The sequence below is a fragment of the Lepidochelys kempii genome, chromosome 6 (genome assembly GCF_965140285.1).
Source record: "Lepidochelys kempii isolate rLepKem1 chromosome 6, rLepKem1.hap1, whole genome shotgun sequence".
NCBI classification, from domain to species: domain Eukaryota; kingdom Metazoa; phylum Chordata; order Testudines; family Cheloniidae; genus Lepidochelys; species Lepidochelys kempii.
Window position 1 is genome coordinate 126,640,901 of NC_136385.1, and position 22,463 is coordinate 126,663,363.

Consider the following 22,463-nt stretch of genomic DNA (forward strand, 5'->3'; position numbering starts at 1 on the left):
CTCACCACTTTTTCCTGAGCAGCAGCAGCAAAATTGGGGAGAACCTGTTGGTTCCCCTCCTCTGCTGCCAGCCCTCAGTTTCCTGCTCGTGCCAGCCACATGTATTATTTCCCCACCCCAAGCCCTGGCTTTTAACTAACCATCACATCTGGCAACATCCACCATGAGGTTTCATTGTTCAATACAACCCCACCCTAGTTAAACACAGTTTCTGGAAGGCAATCACCTCAGACTTTTGCTGTTTGATGACTGATGGCAGCAGTGGCTAGGGTCACGTGCTCCCTTAGGGAAATGGGTGGATTTTTTAAGTTGACAGCAGAAAACTTGATGGTAAACTAGTGACTGAGCATACAAGTTCTGCTCTACCACTGAGAGTGGGTGTGTGTCATGAGGAGGGCAGGCTGCCTCTATGCAACAGCCACAAGTCATTTGGTTTTCGGTCACTGGGCACTGCAGAGAAGGGTGGACATGGAATGCCCTTTGAGCCGAGAGCTAGGCCCAGCCTGTGTTATATTGACCACGTTTAGCAGGGTAGTGCCATGGGGGTAGGTGCTGTACAGGCGCAAGTGGCAACAGGCCCTGCTCTGAAGAGCTTAGGATTGAAATAGGATGATGGGTGGGGTGGGGAAGGGGAAAACACACGAGCAGTGGGAGGGTGGCCACTGGCAAGGCCTGGTCCATTACTCCACCTCCCTCAGCACTGTGCCATGCAAAGGGAGGGGGGCAGGTAGTAACAGGCCTAGCACTGGCAGGGGTTGAGGTTTCCTGGTACAGAGGAGATGGGCAAGCCAGGGTACTAGGGAAGTGGAGGAAATAATGGCCCATGTGGTCATCCCCAGGAGCTGCTGGCCAAGGTAGAGGGCAAGAACCAGGAAGTCTCACACAGCTGCAGGCCTGGAACCATGTGAAATCAGGCCAGAGGGAAGTGAAGAGATGTGGGGGGCTAGGCCCACAGCCTCTCATCACTGTAATGGCCCCCTCTCCCCACACCACCTGACACACATACCTAGGGTGCCTTGTCCACTCTCCCTTTGTGCGTGTTACTGGCTGCGTAGGTGCTGCCCCCATAGCCTTTACTGGCTGTGTGCATGTGCCTAGTGCCTGGTGTGTTGTCTCCCCCCCCAAAAAAAGTTTAAGTATATCCTCCCCCAGGGCCCAGAGCTTCAACCCACTCAGCTGCCTTGTTACAGCAGAGGGTGGGCTCTGAGCTTGCCACATGCCCCCGGGGGCACCTGGCTAGAATCAAGGCTGGGTGCACAGGCCAGAAGTGTGTCCCCCCATAAAGGGAAACTCTGTTCAAGCATGGCAGCTGCTCCAACCGCACAGCTTGTGTTTACGAAGTAGGGAGAGGAGTGCCAGAACCCTTTCCTTCTACATTCCCAGGAACAGAGATGGAGGGTTGCAGAACAGAATGAAGAGGTGTGGGCAGGAGGGGTGAGAGGCTATGTCAAGGGTAGCTTGCACCTCCCCTTGAGGAAAGCTAGGCCCTCACCCCTCCTGCCCACACCTCTTCATTCTGTTCCAAGCTGCAGACAGACACACACGCACACTTACTGCTCGTTACAGATACAGAGAGTCACTAAGATGCCCCAAGTCACCTCGTGGATTGGCAAGTTGCAGACTGGGCTCTTATGCTTGTGGTTTTCCTGCATCAAAAAAGTCACTGGACCTTTCCAGCTGATCCACATTTGGACAGTAATCCTACAAGATGTGCCACGGGGAATGCTTGTTAGGGAGCACAAGACCCAAACAGTAGTATCACTTTCCCCAGTTTGTTCAAGCCAGAAGATTCCTCTTAGACTTACGCACTCAGTCTCTTTAGATGTGTCCCTTTAGCAAGTGTGTGGAAGCTGGCTCTCCGTGCAGGAATGCAGCAATTGGGGGTGGGGTGGGGGGGGGCGAAAGAGAGAAGGAGGAGGAGAAGAGAAGTCACATGGCTTTAAAATAATTTCAAACTTGGGTAGAGTCCACTGACCAGTGGACAAGTGATGCAGAGACCCTAGTTGCCTAACTGAAGGCAGCACCGGGAACAGAATTCAGCCCAGATGCCCATAAATAGCACAGGAGAATTTATTCCACATAGTGCTTGGTTACAGTTTAGTGAACAACAACAAATAGGTACATTCATTGGCCACAGCTTCCTGTTGCAACCAGCTCTCGACTGGTTCTGAAGCTGAGAAACGGTTAAACCATTACAAAAAAAATATGGAATGAAAGGCAACTATGCATATAAAAGTCATTGTACACGTCAGCTATAAATTACTTCAGTAAAACACAACACCGGCCCCAATCTGAGCTGTCGGAGTTCTGAAATTGACGGCCATCCATACAAAGTAATAAAAACCAGAACGTTTGCTAGTCACTCACTAGTACACACTTAAGCAACAAGACTCACTGCCCTGATCGGTGATCCTAATGAGAGGAAGATCATATTGTCGTTCTGTGCGTCAGTGCAATATGAACAATGAGTCTGTAGCCCTTTTTTTTTTTTTTGCACAACACTCCCTTCCCTCCAAAGGAAACTTAAAGTGCTCCTAGTGCTTTGGACTTTTAAGCAAAAACAGGGGCCAGTGGCTGAACTTCATGTCTTTGGTGACTTATGGGAGGGGGAAAGAGAAGGGCTGCGGCTGGAGTTCAGGTCCCTAACTAGTTTCACCATAAGTCAAGCAGCGATCGAGACAGAGCAACTGGTTTCTGAATCCCAACCTAGGCAACGAGACGGGTCTTACAATGGTAGCTAAAATAAAAGTAGCTGGGAGAACGGTTTTCCTAAGTCCTTTCTGGCTCGAGCAAGAAGGATCCAGTGATCTGCCAAAAATAGTCTCCGAGCCTTTAGAGGAAGGAGTACAGGTTGCCTTTGTTTTGGACCAGGGAGCGAAAGAGGAAAGTGAGGACATTAGAGTACCCCTACACCTCAAGCCAGCTGCTCAGTTTCTGGGTGGGGGTTATACAGAGAGAGGGGGTCCCTGGTCTGCCAGCTAACTGGTTCAGAACTAGCTCAGTAACAGCAAGGATTTAGATCTGCTCACTATACACTCAAATGTTCTTTCCCCACACACATCCTAGGCCTGCCCCCCAGTCGCCACTATCTTCTTTGAGAACCAAGAGTTTATTCTTGGAAAACGTGGGTCACACCCACCATATAGCTGCAAGCCTGGGAATCAGCATTAAGGCTAGACAGTCACTTCAGTCATGTTCCATGTGCCAGCGGTATCCCCACTTGTCTAGTGGGGCCATTTCCCCACTGTCCTACAGACATGGTCTTGTTCAGTCCCTCAGTGAAGTTCTACTTTAACATCAAACCTTAATTCAAGTTTAAAAACGAAGCACGCCCTTGGAAAGTGCATGCAGTTGATCGGCAGGACCAGCTCCTGCCATCAGCAACGTATGCCAACTGTTTAAGCTTCTAAAGGAATGTAAGGTGGAGAGATCCTGGGGATGCTGGAGAGAGCGGCTGCCCTACACTAGCCATAGCAGCTTTGCCATAGAAGCATGCTTTTCCTTGTAGGAGCTACTAATCTGTGTAGACCAACAGTGTATTTAACAGCTCACTTTAGAGCCTATCTAAACACCTGTGCATCCTCACAGCCACGTCTTGCTTTCCTATTTTAAATAGGGTGCTTTTGGACACAGTTAAAAAAGTGATTTAAAGACCAACTTCCTGCCAGAATATAATCCTGGACGTTAAAAAAACCTACACATTCCATTAAATGCTACTCACTCATTAGACCCACCCACCCTCCAGTGCACATGCTGCAACGAGATGCCAAAATTTATCCAATACTTCAACAGGGGGTCCCCCTTGTTCAGGTCATGTTGCACTACTTTTACATTACATTCAGTGGAATGTCATGGGACACTCATTCCTCAGACACAGTACGAAGAGACAGGAGAACTAGAAGTTTTGAGGCAGTCCCAAATAGTGGCACAGATACCACACTGTAGGCTTCCCGATTTCTGTCAGAAAAAGCTGCCATGAAAGTGAAGAGAAGTTTTCATGTTTTAAGAAGGACCTCTAGTTTATATTCAGCCAGGTTAAATATAAAATTGCTATTATCCCCCAAGGCAGATTAAGCACCAATTCCACTAGGGAATGCAGTGAACAGATCCTAGTATGAAAGAAGCCATGTTATGTATTGGTTTCGGCCAAAATAAAATGCTCGCGCCACTTATCCAGACTCACTGCTAGGTTTGCTTGAAGAAACCACCTGGCAAGGAGCATGCCTCATTGACACATGCTCTCTCCACAAGCTTAACAGTAACTACTCATTCTGCTTGCTCTAGGTGGCATTTTTCTGTTTAAAAGAGCAGAGATGGTTACTTTTCAGTGACCTTCATGCTAGAAACAGCCATTGAGCTCAGGCCTTTAAAGACCTTCGCACACCCATGCTTTAAGGTTTGCTTTAACCCACAGTCCAGCTAAGAGTATTTTAGTAGTCTGCTGACATGAGGACCAAGTTAGAGTAAGACCACATCCCCAGCAAAGAGACACTAAATTTGTATTGTGAATATGGCACATTATACATTAGGTAACTTTCTTCATTAGTATAAATCCCACACAGTTTCTCTGAAGAGAGAGAGAGATTGTGTCCTTGGAGTGGATCAGGACACCGAGCACAGCACGGTCTACATATTGACGCGCCCGTCTTCACGGGATGACCTCTCCCCAGCCATGGATGTGCAATTAAAAGTAACATGGAACAGACGCAGGCTGTTCCAAAGGGAAGTCGGAGCGTGACGTGTTCCTTCAGAACATGCAGATAAAAAAAGTGCAAATATGCATCTGATGTTGGTCTAGTGAGTCAGCTCTGGGGCTTCTAGCTGCCAACGAGCATCTTGAGAAGACTTGACCTCCCTCCCAAAAAGCTCCCAGAGATTTTTCACTTTCCCTTTGCTACACAGTACCATGAGTAACAGTTTTACATACCACACACAGCCTAAGTCTCCAGGTCCTGGTTTACAGCTGCAAGAGAGAATGGAATGTTTGTGCAGATGGAGTTAGATGTTTGGAAAATGATCGGACTCCCACGAAAGCCGCCCCAAGAGAAGCGAATCTTGGTGGGGTTCTTCAGTTCTGTGGCGTGGAGTATAAGCTGTGGTGATTGTTAGTTTCCAAATCACTACACGTGAAGAGCAGTGGGGCGGTGTCTGGCTTAGGTCCACTCAGACAGGGAATAACCGCACAGCTATCGCTCTCAGGCAGAGTGCCATACCAGCCGGAGCACTGAGGGGTAGCCAAGCTTTGGAGAGAAGAAATGGGAAATATTGGTTAGAGATGAGAGTCTAGAGTTATTCCAGGATTGTGCTGTCTAGTGCTGGAGTTCTAATGCAAAAAAAGTTGAAAGTGGCTTCAGGTAGGAATCTTTGTCCAACGCTTCAACTTTTCAGAGGTGACCAGTGATTTTGGGTGCTCAACTTGACATCTCAAAGGGCCCTTAGTTTTCAGAGAGTGGGCGTCCAGCACCTAAGAGGCCAGGACCTTTCTGATGGGCATCCTAAGCGGAGCATCCAAATAAATAAATAAAAAGTACGGCTGTCAAGCGATTAAAAAAAAAATCACATGATTAATCATGCTGTTAAAGAGAATACCATTTTAAAATATTTTTGGATGTTTGCTACATTTTAAAAGATTGTAATTTCAATTACACAGAATAGAAAGTATACAGTGCTCACTTTATATTAATTTTGACTACAAATATTTGCACTGTAAAAAATTTTTCAACTCACCTCATACAAGTCCTGTAGTGCAATCTCTATCATGAAAGTTGATCTTACAAATGTAGACTCATGTACAAAAAAACTGCATTCAAAAATAAAAATGTAGAACTTTAAGAGCCTACCAGTCCACTCAGTCCTACTTCTTGGCCAGCCAATCACTCAGACAAACAAGGTTGGTTACAATTTTCAGGCGATAATGCTGCCTGCTTCTTGTTTATGTCACTGGAAAGCGACAACAGGCGTTTGCATGGCACTGTTGTAATTGGCGTTGCAAGGTATTTACATGCCAGATGGGGCATACGAATGTTTAGCATATCTGGCATGTAAATGCCTTGCAACGCTGGCTACAGAAGTGCCATGTGCACGCCTGTTCTCACTTTCAGGTGACATTGTATGTAAGAAGCAGGCAGCATCTCCTATCAATGTAAACAAACCTATTTGTCTTAGTGATTGGCAGAAGGAGGACCAAATGGACTTGTAGGCTCTAAAGTTTTACACTGTTTTGTCGAGTGCAGTTATGTAACCAAAATGCAGATTTTCATTTTCATGATAAAGAGATTGAACTTCAGAATTTGTAGGAGGTGAACTGAAAAATACTCTTGTTTAACAGATTTGAGCATAAGCTTTCTTGAGCTACAGCTCATGAAAGTTTATGCTCAAATAAATTGGTTAGTCTCTAAAGGTGCCACAAGTCCTCCTTTTCTTTTTGCGGATACAGACTAACACGGCTGCTACTCTGAAACCTATCTTTTGTTTATCATTTTTACAGTACATATATTTGTAACAAAAAATAGAGTGATCACTGCACTTTGTATTCTGTGTTGTAACTAAAAAAATATTAAATATTTTTGGATAGTTATAAATGTGATTAATTTGTTTGAATTAATCCTGTGAGTTAGCTGCGATCAACAGCCCTAAAATAAAGACAAATATACACAAGTTCACTCATCACTTCTAGGAGCTATTTCTAGAACTGGTTTCAGAGTAGCAGCAGTGTTAGTCTGTATTTGCAAAAAGAAAAGGAGGATTTGTGGCACCTTAGAGACTAACCAATTTATTTGAGCATAAGCTTTCGTGAACTGTAGCTCACTTCATCGGATGCATCTAGAACACCTGTCATGCCAAGATGCACTCAGAAAAGCCTGGATCTCAGTCTGATGAGAACACTACAGCCCCGCTAAGTTTTCATACATCTTTTGGCTCAAGATTGTTATACAGCAATAATGGTTACTCCAGGGGGAAAAAAAAAAAACAAAAACAAAAACACACCACACTTTACCCAGGACTTTCTGCAGCTTGCAAGTCTTCACCAGGAATTCAGCAGTTTTTAGTTTAGAGGTACACATGCCTGTAAACCTCTATGCATTTTAACAAAGACTTTTTCTCTGACTTTAAGCACCCAAGAGTGACCTGATTTTCAACAGTGGTTAGCACCTGTGGCCAAAGTCCATAACATAACTGGAATATGCTTCATGCAAAAGGTCTCTTGAAAGGTATTACAAAGTTTATAATCTGAATGTGATCATCCTATTTGTATAAATGTATCACTCTTGTATCTGAAGCTAGAAATATAAAATATAACTGAGTGCCTATTGTAAGTATGCAAAATGGGGGCCATTAATGGTAGTTTGGAATCTTGATGGCTCCCATTAACCAGGACAATTGTCTGTAGATAGGTTTCAGAGTAACAGCCGTGTTAGTCTGTATTCGCAAAAAGAAAAGGAGTACTTGTGGCACCTTAGAGACTAACCAATTTATTTGAGCATGAGCTTTCATGAGCTACAGCTCACTTCATTGGATGTTTCACTTGTTAGTCTTTCTGTATACGTGTGTGCTGGCAAGTGGGTAATGAAGTCTTACAGTGACATGTGATCATGTCATCTGAACTAGAATCCATCTTTAACCTGATGCTTTTTCATTGAGAAGGAGGGATGGGAACCCAGAGAGGGACAAAGGATTTCAGCCTTGTGCAAAAAAGGTATATAAGTGGGTGGAATAGAAAAAAGGGAGGCAGCCATCATGAGAGCGCCCCTAGCTATCACCTGAGCTGTAACAAGGGCTGTACCAGGGGAAAGGATTGTGCCCAGACTAGGAAGGTGTCTGGTCTGTGAAAAACTTATTGAAATATCCCTAAGGGTGAGATTTTATCTGTATTCAGTTCTTATTACTGTACTAGACTTACAAGTTTTATTCTATTTTGCTTGTTAATACACCTTGTTCTGTCTGTTACTACTTGGAGCCACTTAAATCCTACTTGCGGTATTTAATAAAATCATTTTACTTATTAATTAACCCAATTAATACATACCGGGGGGCAAACAGCTGTGCATCTCTTTATCAGTGTTATAGAGGGCAAACAGCTTTATAAAGGGTAAAATGGATTTATTTAGGGTTTGGATCCCATTGGGAGTTGGGCATTTGAGTGTCAAGGACAGGAACACTTAAGTTGCTATCAATCAAGCCTGCAGCGTTGGGACACGTGGTTCAGACCCTGGGTCTGCGCTGGAGCAGACTGGCGTGTCTGGCTCAGCGAGACAGGGTGCTGGAGTCCCAAGCTGGCAGGGAAAGCAGGGGCCGTAGTAGTCTTGGTACCTCAGGTGGCAGCTCCCAGGGGGTTTCTGTGATCCAGCCCATCTCACTCAGGTCCTTAGTGTAAGCCACAGCTTATGTTATGAACTGCCTCATTTATTTGGTCTACCGGTTCGAGGCCCCTTTGCTAGGAAAGATTCTTTGGCTTAAAAGAAGAGCAGGAGTTGGGTGCTCTGTAGACACTGTTTGCTGCTCACAGGTGAGAGTCGAATGGTGATTCTGAATATCTGAACAGCTCCCCACCTACCTGCCTCCTTCTCTCGCACCAAGTCTTGGCAAGTCCTCGTCACTGTCATATCGCCTTGGATTGTCAAAGAAGTACGCTCTGGAGCTATAACTGTGACTGTTGATCATGCCAGCTGGTGTCTGTTGATAAAGGTAAAAAAAGCACCCAGTTGTTTCTAGAGATTACGTAGTGGGAAAAAAAAGCAGCTATTTAGCTTGAGTAAATCAGACAAGTTTCATGTGCAACGAGCAACTTGAAAAAGATCTTAACCCCAGAGCAATTAGTTCATAGCCTACCAAGTTCTGAGTGAGCCTCTGAGCCCGGAAGAACAGCACCACAAAACTGGTCGGCACAAGCTCCCAGAGGAAGAGGACCACTCCAAACACCACATATTCTTCACCACTGACTTCCTCCGTATGCATCTGGAAACGGAGAGGTTATGGTTAAGCCTGGAGAGTTGGGTCTTTAAAAGAGCACTCTTGGGGGGGGGGGGGGAGGGAGAGGAGAAATATGAGTGCGCGCATACACACAGATTTTCCCCAAAGTGATGGGATTCCAAGAAAGACTAGGATGCAGTGCACAAACTCTTCTGGATTTCAAATCTGGAAAGAGTTCGGATTAGTGTTGCACACTGCAATTGCCAGACTGGCTCAGATCAGTGGTCCAGCTAGGGCAGTGTCCTGTCACTAAGTGGCCAGTACCAGCTGCGACAGATTTCAGCTGAGAGCTTCCACATCAAGCCTACTCAGTTTTCGGGGTGGGGTGGGGGGATGGGCTAGTTCCTTAGTGTAGAAAGTGGACCCCTCACCAATCAGAGCAAGTGTTTCATGTCAACTCAGGCATCTTATAGAAGGTTTCTAGATTATAGGGTGGTACATTGGAGGCTTACACCCCCCCTATATACAGTGATGTGGCAGCTAGTATCCCACCACCACTGCCTCTAGGGCGGAGGGTATGAGGCCAGACAGATGTGATCTCCACACCTCCACCATGGTTTCAGTCAATCCTGGCTGGCCACAGATGCTCAGGACCTAGACTGACCTACCGAACGGTCTATACTGCAGCACCATACCTAGTGCCATTACACCAGCTCTACAGGTGGGCACTCGCCATTAAGAGGGTGCAGTTTGGTGTCCAATTAAGATCTCGCTGAGGTTTAATCTTGTGCACTTGGTCAGTACTTAGATGCTTGGCAAGCAAATCCCATTCAATGCATCTTACTGTTATGGCTAGAAACAGGCTAGCGGCAGTGACCTGGAGTAGTCGTCACCACAGAGATCTAACATTTGGAAGCATGTGTGACAAGTAACCCCCCCAGGTTAAAGGAGGAGCCTAAGAAAGTAGCGGCAGGGTGACAGTCATATTTCCCCTTAGACTCAAATAGCTTGAAGGCAGCTTTTAATGGATTAGCGTCAGGCGCTAGTTGCCGGGGCTGCTCTTGGAATCTTCGGGGTCAAGCTCCTCTAGAGAGGTGTCTAGTTGTAGACAGCAGGTGTGTCACATTAAGCCTCACATTCCTCTTCGGACGGACTGTTTACAGGGAGTCTCAGGAACTGGACTATGAGAGCTTTTTAAGAACACAACAACAACATCCTTAGCGAGATCCCACGCACCCAGAACATTGATTTTTCTCCTCATTAGCCATTTTCGGGCTTAGAGACACCCCCCACACCACCTGCCAACACCCACTTGTTGATATTACTAGTTACCTTATCTGAAAAGTTGTCCCAGCCATAATTAAATGGACTAGGAACATTCTCTGGAGATATGGCCACTGCTACCAGATTATAGCAAGCCCTTGAAGAGTACAGAAGAACAACTACTGAACCGACGAGGATAGCCTGGCAGACGGATGTGCCCTAAGAACCGGGGGAGGAAGCAAAATACGTTAAAAATCTAAGGTTGTTACACAAATCTTCCCATAAAATTGTAATTTTATGCACGGCAAGTCATGCATGCATGATTGGACCCAGAACATCTACTCATCACACTAGCTTTAAATATTCTAGTGACAGCATGGTTAAGAACCCTCTTCTGGGCCGGCGGGGAGTTGATTGCAATTGTCCAGTTCCACATGACTGTTTCTTACCGACCTTTAGGAAGAGAAGTGGAACCTTGCAAACCACTGGGAGGATTATTCTAGTATTAGGTCCCAGTTGCATAGTGGTTATTTTTGCAAGCAAACAATTATACAGATGACCTGGCTAGACAGGTGTAGCTTAGTTATACCAAAACGCAGGTTGGGTTTGGTCTTCATTTATGGTGCTTTGTTGCCACTAACTTGAGGTGTGAAACCCCATTACATTGGTTGGCAAGTACAGCGCACACACTGCAGAGAGGGCTGGAGTACTGATGTAGCAACAGCCTTTTAGGAAGTTTTTTTGTCAAATAAGAGAAGCCTTGGTGTACTACTGATTAGGAGCAATCCCCACAGCACGGCTGCTGCTGGGGAGAGGAGGCAAGAGGAGAGAATAGGAAGGTCAGTGGAGGACACTGAAATTCTACTTCCAGAAGTAGTGACTTCAGATTTCAGAACATGCTCACAGATCTTGTCTCAGGGCAAAGGAAACCAATTCTGAGCAGAGGAAGTCAGTACCTCTCTGAAGGCGATTTAAATTCCAATTCATGCAACTGTGACTCCTGCCTGATCATGCTGCAGAGCCACAACCAGCAGCACAGAGCCCTTATGGTCAGATATTGCAACTTGCTGAAACACCTGTCTGTTTCCCCCACATACAAAAGTGACTTGCCAAATGTGCCTTTGAGACCCAGAATGTTCAACCAGAAGATAGAGTTTAGTTCCACTTTTTCCTTGTTTTGCAGCACAAGGCTGTGTTTGAGAACTGGAGCAACTGCTGGCAGTTTAACTGATCCCAAATAAACTTGGGCTCTTTAGCTCCTGCCTCCTTGACAGTTCGCTCATCTCAGGAAAATACAGAAGGGAAGTTTTGGGGGGAGAAGATGGGAAGCCATCAGGATCTACATCTGCTCCCTAAGATAAACTATGCCAGGCTAGACTATCCAGTCTATGAAGTGCCTTCAGTATGCTGAGTCCGTTAGACAAATATGGGGCAAGGTCCCCTGAATCATGGACTCTGCAGGTGGGAGGGCGGGGAGGGGGAGAAGGAATCTCTTACTTGCTGACCCCTTCTCCTATGCAAGTTCAGATCAAGCAGCAGAAACGCCTAAGGCAGAGGAGACAGGCTAGCATTTCATAGGGGTAGTCGTTTAAAGCCTGTTAGCTCACTGGCTGCCACACAGCAGACCATGTGCAAGAAAAAGCTCCAGTAGTCACTGTCCATAGTTCCAAGGAGAGGGGAAGCGTCGCCTACCAGCCGATGATGTAGGCATGGGTCTAGCGAAGTGACTCAGACATAGGAGTCATTGCCTTGGGCAGAGGAGCCTTGTTGAGCTACAGGAGCCCAGGCTCCCAATTTGGCCACACACAGGAGCTGCCAATTCCTGATCACCAGTAATCAGACCTAGCAACATCCTCATCCCTTCTTTGATGAGGAGGTGAATGCTGCCCAGCCTTGTTTGAGTCCGTCTCCACTGACAGGGGCTTTGCAGACCCTGGACAGAGCATGGTCACCATGGGAGAAAGTCATCTAGCCCCATCTCCAGCAGAGGCAATGCTGCCTTTCATCAGGCCATCAGCCCAGGTTTAGAATTCTGGCTCCAGTAGTAACAAGAGTCCAGGGCTCCTGCAATGGAGAGAGACCGTGTGATGGTGCACCCCATAAAGCTCTATGGAAATATGCTTGTGTGTGTGTGATAACTGGAATATGTTTTATGCTACATATGCCATGTAACATCTCTGTAAAGGTTATGATCTACTGAATCTATTCCTCCTATTTGTATGCCTGTATCATTTTTGTAGTTGAAGTTATGAATATTGGCCACGTACTGGCTTGATTTCTAGATAACTTTGCGAATTCCCTTCTCCAGGAACTGACCAAATGCTCTACTAAGGTTAAGTGCCCAATTAAGAAGCACTTAAGGAACAATGCATCTTGGAAAGCTCCAATCCACATAAGAATGTCTCCAGGAAGACTTCAAGATACCATGTGGAGCTGGACTTTGCATAGGAGAGAGGAGGGGGTCTCCACCCACAAGAGAAAGTCTGTTTAAGCCTGTGGGAGACCCCTTCATTTGGTCTTCAGCCGGCTAAGAAGATGTATCCTTGGGGGTGGAGAGGCTCTCTCTCCTTAGCCAGCTGAAGACAAAATGGAGAGGTCTCCCACAGGCTTAAACAGACTCTCTCTCTCCTATGCAAAGTCCAGCGCCAAGATGGAGTTCTGGAGTGACTTGCCCAGGTGACATGTCCATGCATGACTCCCAGTTTTTACAGGCAGAAGCCATTTCCCACATGGTATCTTGAATGTCTCCAGGAAGACTTGTGTGGATTGGTGCTCAGTGCTCCCAGCTGATAGAATGCGGTTGTGTCTATACATCCTTTGGTCAAGTCTGGAAACCTGGGGAGGTAAGGAAAGGCATTGAGAGGGGGAACCCCAAGCCAGGTGCAGTTAGCCCATAAGGAGATGCTACATGTAATGGAGCGGGATACTGCTTCTGACACAAGTGATGTAAGCTGGCTTTCTTCTACAACAGGCCACCAGAGTTTTATTACTAGACTGGGTTGCTAGTGGATCTGGTTTATGGGTGTCACATTAGCAGAGGATTGCAGTTACTACCAAATGCCTCGACATTAAGTGTCAGATAGCAACACACCATCAGTACCAGATCTTGACTCTGTACTGAAACAAGTGATTTAAGAAACAAGGAAAAAAAAAAGTCCAGTATTGACAGTTATAGTGATCTTCTGTTGCACCAACAGATCTCCTGCAAGCACAAACACAAATTGAAGAACCCAAACTGAAAAGAGTTTGACTAGTTCCAGGCTGGAACTCTTTTTGTTCTGTGTTTGCAGAGCATCTAGCATGATGGGGTCATGGTCTTGGACTTGCACCCCTATGGACTGAAGTAAATAATTCAGCACAGCTTAGACAGCATTTACCTACCTTTGACTCGAGGTAGACGTTTGCCGATGACATTTTTGCAAGTTTGCACATACAACAAGCTAATGAAATGGCACAAAGAATGAAGAGACTGTCATTGACTAGTGCCCGAACAAATACTGTCCATCTCAGCCGACTCTCTGGGACATCTTCATGGATAAGCATTGCACAAGTTAAATTCACAACGAGAAAGAGAAGGCTGGTAAATATGGAGCCCAGATACAACAGGACCCTGGAAAAAGAAAAACTGATTGAGCAAAACAGTCTGAAGAAGTCTCTACTGCCGCATCATCTCCCTTGTTCTCTATTAGTTCATTTTACTCCCAGCATTGTTCTTCATTTGCTATAACTCAGCAAGCTAGCAAGTGTGAAAGGTCAGTTATGTAGACAAGGAATTAGGGAAGCCATTTAGAAGTCAGTTTAAATTGTTTAGTCAGCATAGTGTGTAGAGCACGGGTATTTAAAAATCACTCAGTTGGTAGAAGCTTGCAAGAAATCAGGAGTTACAAGATTCCTGTCTTTCTATCTTAAAGTTGCAAGATAAGAACTTAACTACTGGTTTAACTTACATTCATGTAAGTTAGAGGCTCTGAGAGTCAGCCCAACCACCATCAGCCTTGGTGAAAATAAGTGGCTGCAAACACAGTCGAATCTACACTCTCCATTGAGAGTTGGTCTCCTGATGCAGGTCCATTAGTTCTTGGCCTATGGGTCTAACAGACACAATCTGAAGTCCTGCCTTCCATACAGAAGGATGTCCTACTAAAATGACTTAACACGCAGGCTTGAGCCACAGGCGTGGTTGGTGTGTTGCGAAGCCACAGCATGGGTTCATAAGCTAGGGATCACAAAGGTCCACAGAAGACAAGACTCCCTCATTGGTTTATGGCTAGATAGTGAATCCCAGAAGTGTTCTACCATGGTTCTCAGCCTTTTCATGGGTCACCCTAACCTGCTGGAGCACCAATACCCTCCCATGAATTACAGAAACATGTGCTGTCTAATGCAGTGCTCATTCTAGAGCCTTAGGCTAGGTCTACACAGCAGCTAAGCCACCTGCAGCTGGCCCATGCCAGATGACTCAGGCTCGTGGGGCTGTTTCACTGCTGGAGCCCAGGCTCTAGGATTCTGTGAGGTAGGAGGGTCCCAGAGCTTTGGCTCCAGCCTGAGCCTGGAAGTCCACATAGCAATGAAGCAAGCTTGCAGGGTTCAGGTTGTGGGGCTGAGCCAGCTGGCACTGGCCAGACATGGGTTTTTTCATTGCTATGTAGACGTACCCTTTGAGAGTTGCAGGGAAGCTCTCACTGGTGCTGTGTGTGTTAGTAAAGAGGGGCAAACCAGGAGCTATAGCATCTCCCTTTTGGGTACAATCGAGTCCTTCACCCCCAGACCCACATAGGCACCCCAATCCGATGATCAGGCTGCCCAGTGACTAGCCCACAACTTCTTCAGGGCTTTGCTTTCCACCCTGTACTCTGAGGTAACTGAATTAATCTTTGTTAAACATCTGGGTAAGAGACAAAAACAAAGCTATGGCTATGAAGTTTGAATGTAGCGTTTGGTAGATTTCAGACACTGACTATCTTTCAGGTACGCTGTACTGTTAATACACCCAATGAGAGCATGTTTGGGGTAGGCAAGAAGAGGAGTCACTTACTTGTACTTATTGAATTCTGCTGCACATTTGACTTTGAATATAACCTACAAAGGAAGAGTGTGGAAAGTTATTCTAACATGCTCATAGTATGTGTTACAGTTCATGTTGTAGTTACATTAGAAGGGATTCTGCTCAGCAAAGAGGGCAGAAAAGGGTGGGGTTTCTAGTTCTCCATACTCTTAATACTGTTTGTAGCCTGCAACCATTTGCCACATAGAAAATTAACCTGTTCTGCTAGGTGGACTGAATAGGTCATGAGAGTTTAGTCTAAACAACTGTTTTAGTAGCTAAGCAAGTAATTTATGAATCCAGTTATTTGTTGGGCAATAACTGCGAATCCTGTCTTGCTCTGAAGGACTTTACAAGGAGAGTGGGATTTGGTCTTCAGTAGCTGAATGTGAGCTACATTGTTCAGCAAAATAAAGTTGTGACAAGCTTTTCATATTGAATATTGTAGGACCTCAGTCATGTTTAATTTCTTTATTAAAGAAAGGGCTTTAGCTGCTATTCTTAAATTAGACATTAGGGGGCTATTTCTGGTTAGCCTTTTATATTTGATTACGTTAGAACTCATGGCAAACTATATTGCAATAGAGTACGTGCACATTCGCTTCTGGGTTTCTTCACCCTGGCAGAAGGTCAGCTGGCTATATTTGCTTAATGATTCACCATATATTTGAAGAAATTCTTCAGAAGGCTGAAGTCCCAGACGTGCTGAATTCTGCAGAGTAGAGGATAGATTTACAATTTCATATGTCTAGAAATGTGATGAAAGTTAGCAGCTCATGTGATGTGTCAATCTTTGGAGCAGCTCTTCAACTGGGAAGGGAGCAGTATGGGCAAGTTGAGGCTATAAGCACCTCTCCTTCTTAAAAAGGGTGTTGGGTACACGTGACATAAAAGGGTACAATCCAGACTAATGAGCAGATGTCACCCCTGCCCTGTAACCTTGAGTACCTTACAATGCCTTGCTGAAGTAGTTCCCATCTGGACTGCTCACAAGTGGCTTTCCAGCATGCAAGCCACACCTTGAGCGTCTGCATCCGATGAAGTGAGCTGTAGCTCACGAAAGCTCATGCTCAAATAAATTGGTTAGTCTCTAAGGTGCCACAAGTGCTCCTTTTCTTTTTGTAACTGCAACCTGTCAGTTACACCCTGCTTCTCACCAGCCTTGGTTATACTGCAGGAGGACCCCAGCATACCCTGCAGGTCATGTATGTCCTGTATTGCCCAGGCCCCTTTGACAGTACAAAATGTTTTAAGTTTGTTATTCCTTTGAGTGAATAATATGCACATAACTTGTTACCCAAAACAGAATTACCCAGACACTTCAATTTAAACACTCTGGATTAGATAAAACAGTAAAACAAGATTACCTACAAACATTGAGTAAGAGTAATGATGCACAAAGAGTCAGAAACTGTTACAAGAAATACAAATACCTAACAAACAAACTAGATCAGAGTCAAGCAAAGTTTCTTAACACATGCTTTCAGCAGTCTTACTGAAGAACCCCTGTGTCATAGTGTGGGGGACTCAGGGCCCTGCATGCCCCCCCCCCCACTTCCTGCAATTCACCAGGACTCTCAGCCAGACTGTAAAACAGAAGGTTTATTAGAAGACAGGAATAGTCCAAAACAGAGCTTGAAGGTACAGGAAACAGGACCCTTCAGTCAGATCCATCTTGGGGCTGACCCTGATGCTGGACCTCCCTCTATTTTCCCCAGCCAGCTTCATACTGAAACCCCCCCCTCCAGCAGTCTCACCCAACCACACCCCCTGCTTCTCCTCCAGCCTTTGTCCAGTTTTCTGGACAGAAGGTGTCACCTAGCCCCAACCCCCTCCTGGGCTCAGGTTATGTGCTCATGTATCAACCCTCAAGTGAAGTCCCACCCTGATATCCCACCACCAATGCAGACTCTATCAGTAAATACCCCCCACTGTCACACCCTGTCAGAGTTCAGGGCTTGCTTTCTTTGTCACTTCAGGTGCACTAATGCGATGGGCAGGGAGAAGAGATGGTGCCCTGGGGTGTTTCAATCCCTCTCTAGAAAAAAAAAAAACCCAAAAACAAAACATTTCCAGCTGGGAAGTACGAGACAAAAGTCTATGTGGAAGGATGTTCCCTTCTGGATTTCTTGCTCCTGTTTCAGCTTTCTTTGTTTCCCTCCAGGTTTGATTATTCTGTTTACTGCTTAAAATGCAAATTAAGCAGAATACACATTGCTTTGTTTAGGACAAACTTATTTCCCCACCTCAGTTTCGGCAGGGTTGTGGGGTTTGGAACATGTGTTAATATCATACATGCATAATTTTATAGTTTCACATACAACGTTGCCACATATTTTATCAGGATGATCCTGACCAGCAGGTGAGTTTTCAGAGGATGCCTTAGAAGACATACTATTGTAGTATCTTTTAGACAAGATGCGTAGGATGACCACCTGTCCTAATTGGGTGGGACAATCCTGAAATGCAGTGTTCAAGTCCCAGTCAAAATCACGCCAGGACGGCATTTGACCTGGGTTCCCTGCGGCATTGCTTCACATCTGTCTGAGGTTCCGGGGTGGCACCAGCTTCTTCCCAAGGGGTGAGGTGGGCCTTCACCCCCCCCCAAAGGGCCCCACCCCCTGGCCAGGCCGGAAGCCGAGCCATGGTAAGAACCCTCATAGGCAGTCTGCTGTGGGGAGCCCCGGACCCTCCTCCTGCCCTAGGCAGAGGGCCAGTGTGCCCAAGAGCAGCCCCTGACAATGTCCTAAAACAGAAGCTAATGAGGCTCTCATATTTTGAGACCAATCAGAGCATCAGTATAAGACTTTGTCCTTTAGAACATGCCTGCACACCTCCGGAGAAGGCAGATTCCTAACCTCTTTGAGCAAGTGGTAGCAAGGCAGGAGGGAGTCACTCCATCTAGATCAAGTGTCTATTGCTTTTCAAACTGCAGTGAGTCATCATCATATGGTGCTGACTAATGCTTCCAGTGTCTTCACCAAGGACTTAGGCAGGGTTTGAACTTCAGTGAAACTGGCACCTAGACCCTGTAGGCTCCTTTGAAAGATTCTAAGGGTACAGGAACCAGACAGACAAGTCTCCGGCTACTGAGATGCACGAGACAAGAATGTCGTGACCTTCCTATCTCCTAATCCTAACTCAGTAAAGAGCCCTATTTTTCAGTGGAAGTTAGCTGGCAACAGCCTCAACGCAGCTAGCAAGTAGAATGGCCGCTACTTGCATTCAGGCTGTGAGGGTTTGTAACACATCACCACTACTTTCAGCGTACGAATAATGAAAGTACTTACGCAGGAGGAGGAGAAGAAACATGATTTTAGTCTTTGGAGAGCATTGGCTGTTGCTTACAAGGATATGAGTATTTACTGGGCTAGTCTGGCAAGGAAGAGTTTTGAAAGAGTCACACTCATATGGTCTCAAGATTTCTGAAGCCAAGGTGGCAAGTTTGATGGGGTAGCACAGCTTTGAAGGAAGCTTGGCATGGTTTTGCTGAAGGATTGGGAGTAAGAGACTTTACCAGTTCTAGCAGACACTTGCCCTTGGATATTAAAACAGTTGTATGATCATTGCTCAAGAGCACCCACTGCTGCAGGAAGCTATACTGAAAGGCTAAGCTCCTACAGCTTCCACATCATGGGTGTTTTGTGGCTAATGAACCGCAGTTTGCTGCTGACTAACTGGGCAACATTCTGACCCGACATCTCCCTCTGCCTTCATGTCTGAGCCATCAAAGCTGCCAATTCACATTATGACAGGCTTCAGAATACAAAGTTTCAGCAACTACAGATGGCAAAAGGCTTCTAGGAAACCTTTGCCACAATGAAATGGCCACTAGCACTCATGACTGAACATGTGTCCAATCCAATATGGCAGGTCTGTACAGTACAGTATCCCATCTGACAGTGGCCAGTACCAGACTCTCCAGAGGTGAAGAATGCCACATAGACAGATGTAGGATAATCTGACCCCCCAAGCCTGTTAGGCCTAGTAGCTAGAGACTGGCTTAAGATCATCAAAAGCTCAACTTATTTCTGAGACTAGATATTTTGCCTCTCAATTCATCCTGAAGAGCTATTTCTCCACCATGATATTGACAGTGCAAGGGCTTTTTCCATATTCCTCCAAGCTGTGACTATTGCTGGCATATCAGCGGGACATGGGCCGGCTATGCTGGGGATTTTCTGGTTTTGAAACCAGCAAGAGGGACATCAAGATGAGTCAACTGGAGAAGTCCGTGGTTAGCGAGTGTTTGTGTATCCTGGACATCTGTGTGTCAATTAAGAGGTTTGTATCATCATCCTGAGTGACGATTCTGAAAGGCACAAGTCAGAGCTCAGACCTGGCTTTTAAGAGATTAAAGTAGAACAGAGTGTTTGGCTTGTGCTTTCTTCCCCCAGCACTCTTTGCTACACTAAAATCCCCTGCACTCCCAGTGGGACTGAGCCATTGATGGGAGGTGAGAGAGAAAGTCTTGTTTATCTTGATCTAAAGAGTCTATTTCTTAGTACTTAATTGGCTGTACTAGGCAGCAGGTTCCCTGTCCATGACCGTTAGACACTGATGCAAGCATTGAAGCGGCCTTGTAAAGAGTTTCTAGAGCATCCCAAAGCTCCGGGATCCTTGTTCAGCTGCTGCCATGAAGAGTTGAGGATGAGCATGCAGGACCAGTACTTACAAATATTTCAGGGTGAGCAAAATTTGAATGATCTATAAGCCTTGGCAGGAGATAGACTTTAATAAACGCCATCGTCGTGTGTTAGGTCTCACCTCCTCAATGCCAATTTTAACAGTTTAGGCAGGCCATAGCTTACTGCTACTAAAGGCTTTATACTATTTGCAAACCCATGACAAGTTATCCAGTAGGTTGCCATCTAGAAGAGGGTCTTATTTGCTAACAGGGTACATCAGGATTTAGCTGTAGCCCCCAGAATTAGGAGTTTTACCCCTCAAGATTAAAGGGTGGAATTCCAGACCTCTCAACACTGGCCTAACTCTGCTGCCCTTGTATTCAATGGTAAAAATTCCATCAATTTGGATGGGAGCAAAGTCAGGCCAGTGTCAAGAGCTTTTGAGGGTGTGGGGGGGGGGGGAGGGGGGAAGAGAACAAACCCTAGCAGGCCAAGACAGAATGATCAGCCTCTTGAGATGAATGGGGAACCCCACCTCATGGTGCAAATTCACTGCACAGCAAGTCAGGGACTGGGGAATTCAGGGGTTCCTTGATGCTGCGATGCAACAGTGATGGAGCTGGTGGATCTGCTGCTCATTTGATTCACTGGTCAGATGCCCAGTGTTCCTACCCCATCCAGTGGGGCAAGCAGTGTAGCAGCTACTCCCTGCATTTGGAACAGCAGCCCTATGGGAGAGGGGCAAGAACATTTTCACAACCTCCCCTAAGTGCCAGCAGAATCCTTCAGAGCAGCTAGCCTGTCCACCAGCTGTGCTCTGGGGGCTGGGGAAGGAACACATGAGATCTGGGCCTTAGTTCACACCTGTCCTTCCACAGACTGCAGGCTCAGGAAGAAAGCTACACATTTGGAAGGGTCTTGGGGTTGCAGAGGACTCCAGTTATGTAATGAAAGCAGCCAAAATTGACAGGTGAACTTCCAATTTGCCAGAGAACATTTCCCCACTTTCCCTTGGCAAGTGGATTTGTCAAGCCTTTGACAGGTGGATGCTCGTAGACTTTAGATGATCATGATGGTCCCATCTGGCCTCCTGCACATTGCAGGCCATAGAACCTCACCCACCCATCCACTCCTCTAATAGTGCCCTAAACTCAGGCTGAGTTACTCAAGTCCTCAAATCATGGTTTAAAAGACTTCAAGTTACAGATAATCCATTTACACTACATTAATCTTGTAAGTGACCCATGCCCCAGGCTGCAGAGGCAGGTTAAAAAAAAACCCCAGGGTCTCTGCAAACCAACCCAGAGGAAGAGTCCTTTTCAACCTCAAACATGGTGATCAGTTAGACCCTGAGCCTGTGGGCAAAACCCACCATCCAGACACCTGGGAAAGAATTCTCTGTAGTAATTCAATGTCTTGTCTCCAGCAGTTGGGGATTTTTGATACTGGCAGTCACCAGTGGGCCACATGCCATCATAGGCAGTCCTGTCATACCGTCCCCTCCATAAATTTATCAAGCTCAGTCTTGAAGCCAGTTAGGTTTTCTACCCCCACTGCTCCCCTTGGGAGGCTGTTCCAGAACTTCAGTCCTCTGATGGTTAAAAAAAGTCGCCTAATTTTGAGTCTAAGCTTGTTTATGGCCAGTTTATATCCATTTGTTCTGAGGTCCACATTGGTGTATAACGTAAATAACTCCTCTCTCCCCCTCCCTGGTATTTATCTCTCTGATGTATTTATAGGGAGAGGTCATCTCCCCTCAACCTTCTCTTGGTTAGGCCAAACAAGCCAAGCTCTTTTGAGTCTCCTCTCATAAGACAGGTTTTCTGTTTCTCAGATCATGCGAGTAGCCCTTCTCTGCACCAGTTCCAGTTTGAAGTCATCTTTCTTAAACATGGGAGACCAGAACTCCCCACACTACTCCAGGTGAGGTCTCACCAGTGCCTTGTATAATGGTACTAACACTTCCCTGTCTCTACTGGAAATACCTCACCTGATCCAACCTAGACATTAGTCTTTCATGGCCGCATCACATTGACAGCTCATAGTCATCCTGTGATCAACCACTACACCCAGGTCTTTCTATTCCTCTGTCACTTCCAACTGACAAGTCTCCAGTGTATAGGAAAAATTCTTGTTAGTTCCTAAATGCATGACCTGGCACTTTGCATTATTAAATTTCACTCTGTTTCTATTGCCCCCAGTTCTTGTATGATATTATGATCCTTCTCCATAGTGGCAATAAACTCCCAACTTTGGGTCATCTGTAAATTTTATTAGTACACACCCACTTTTATGCTAAGATCAGTAATAAAAAAAATGGGACCAGTCTTATTTAAGAACACTGAACCCTGAGAAACTCCACTAGTAGCCTCCCTCTAGCCTGAGAGTTCACTTTTCAGTATGACCTGTTGTAGCCTCCCCTTTAACCAGTTTGGTTCCACCTTTCCATTCCCACATGAAGCCCCATCTTCTTCAATTTAACTAATAATTTCTCATGTGGAAGGGTCTCAAATGCCTTACTGACATCCAGGTTGATTAGACTGACTACATTTCCCTTTAAAACAAACACACACAATTATCTTCTCACAGAAGATGATCAGGTTGGTCTGGCACAATCT

The 22,463-nt window shown here is 45.8% G+C and overlaps 1 protein-coding gene across 2 annotated transcripts in view; it reads right to left on the bottom strand.

Moving 5' to 3' along the window:
* Positions 1 to 22,463, bottom strand: part of GPR137C (G protein-coupled receptor 137C) — a 34,242-nt gene that overhangs the window by 4,359 nt on the left and 7,420 nt on the right. Inside the window, exons 2-7 of one of the 2 annotated variants that reach the window (XR_012159616.2) lie at positions 15,209 to 15,252; positions 13,555 to 13,783; positions 10,243 to 10,392; positions 8,830 to 8,955; positions 8,555 to 8,673; positions 4,928 to 5,240 (exon numbers count right to left, since the gene is read on the bottom strand). Coding sequence is in view for 1 of the 2 variants with exons in the window: in XM_073350133.2 (XP_073206234.1) it covers positions 5,069 to 5,240; positions 8,555 to 8,673; positions 8,830 to 8,955; positions 10,243 to 10,392; positions 13,555 to 13,783; positions 15,209 to 15,252 (840 nt within the window). In the remaining variant the exon portion in view is untranslated. Of the gene's footprint in view, positions 1 to 1,894; positions 5,241 to 8,554; positions 8,674 to 8,829; positions 8,956 to 10,242; positions 10,393 to 13,554; positions 13,784 to 15,208; positions 15,253 to 22,463 lie in introns of those variants that run through there. The other variant, XM_073350133.2, reaches the window with a different exon arrangement.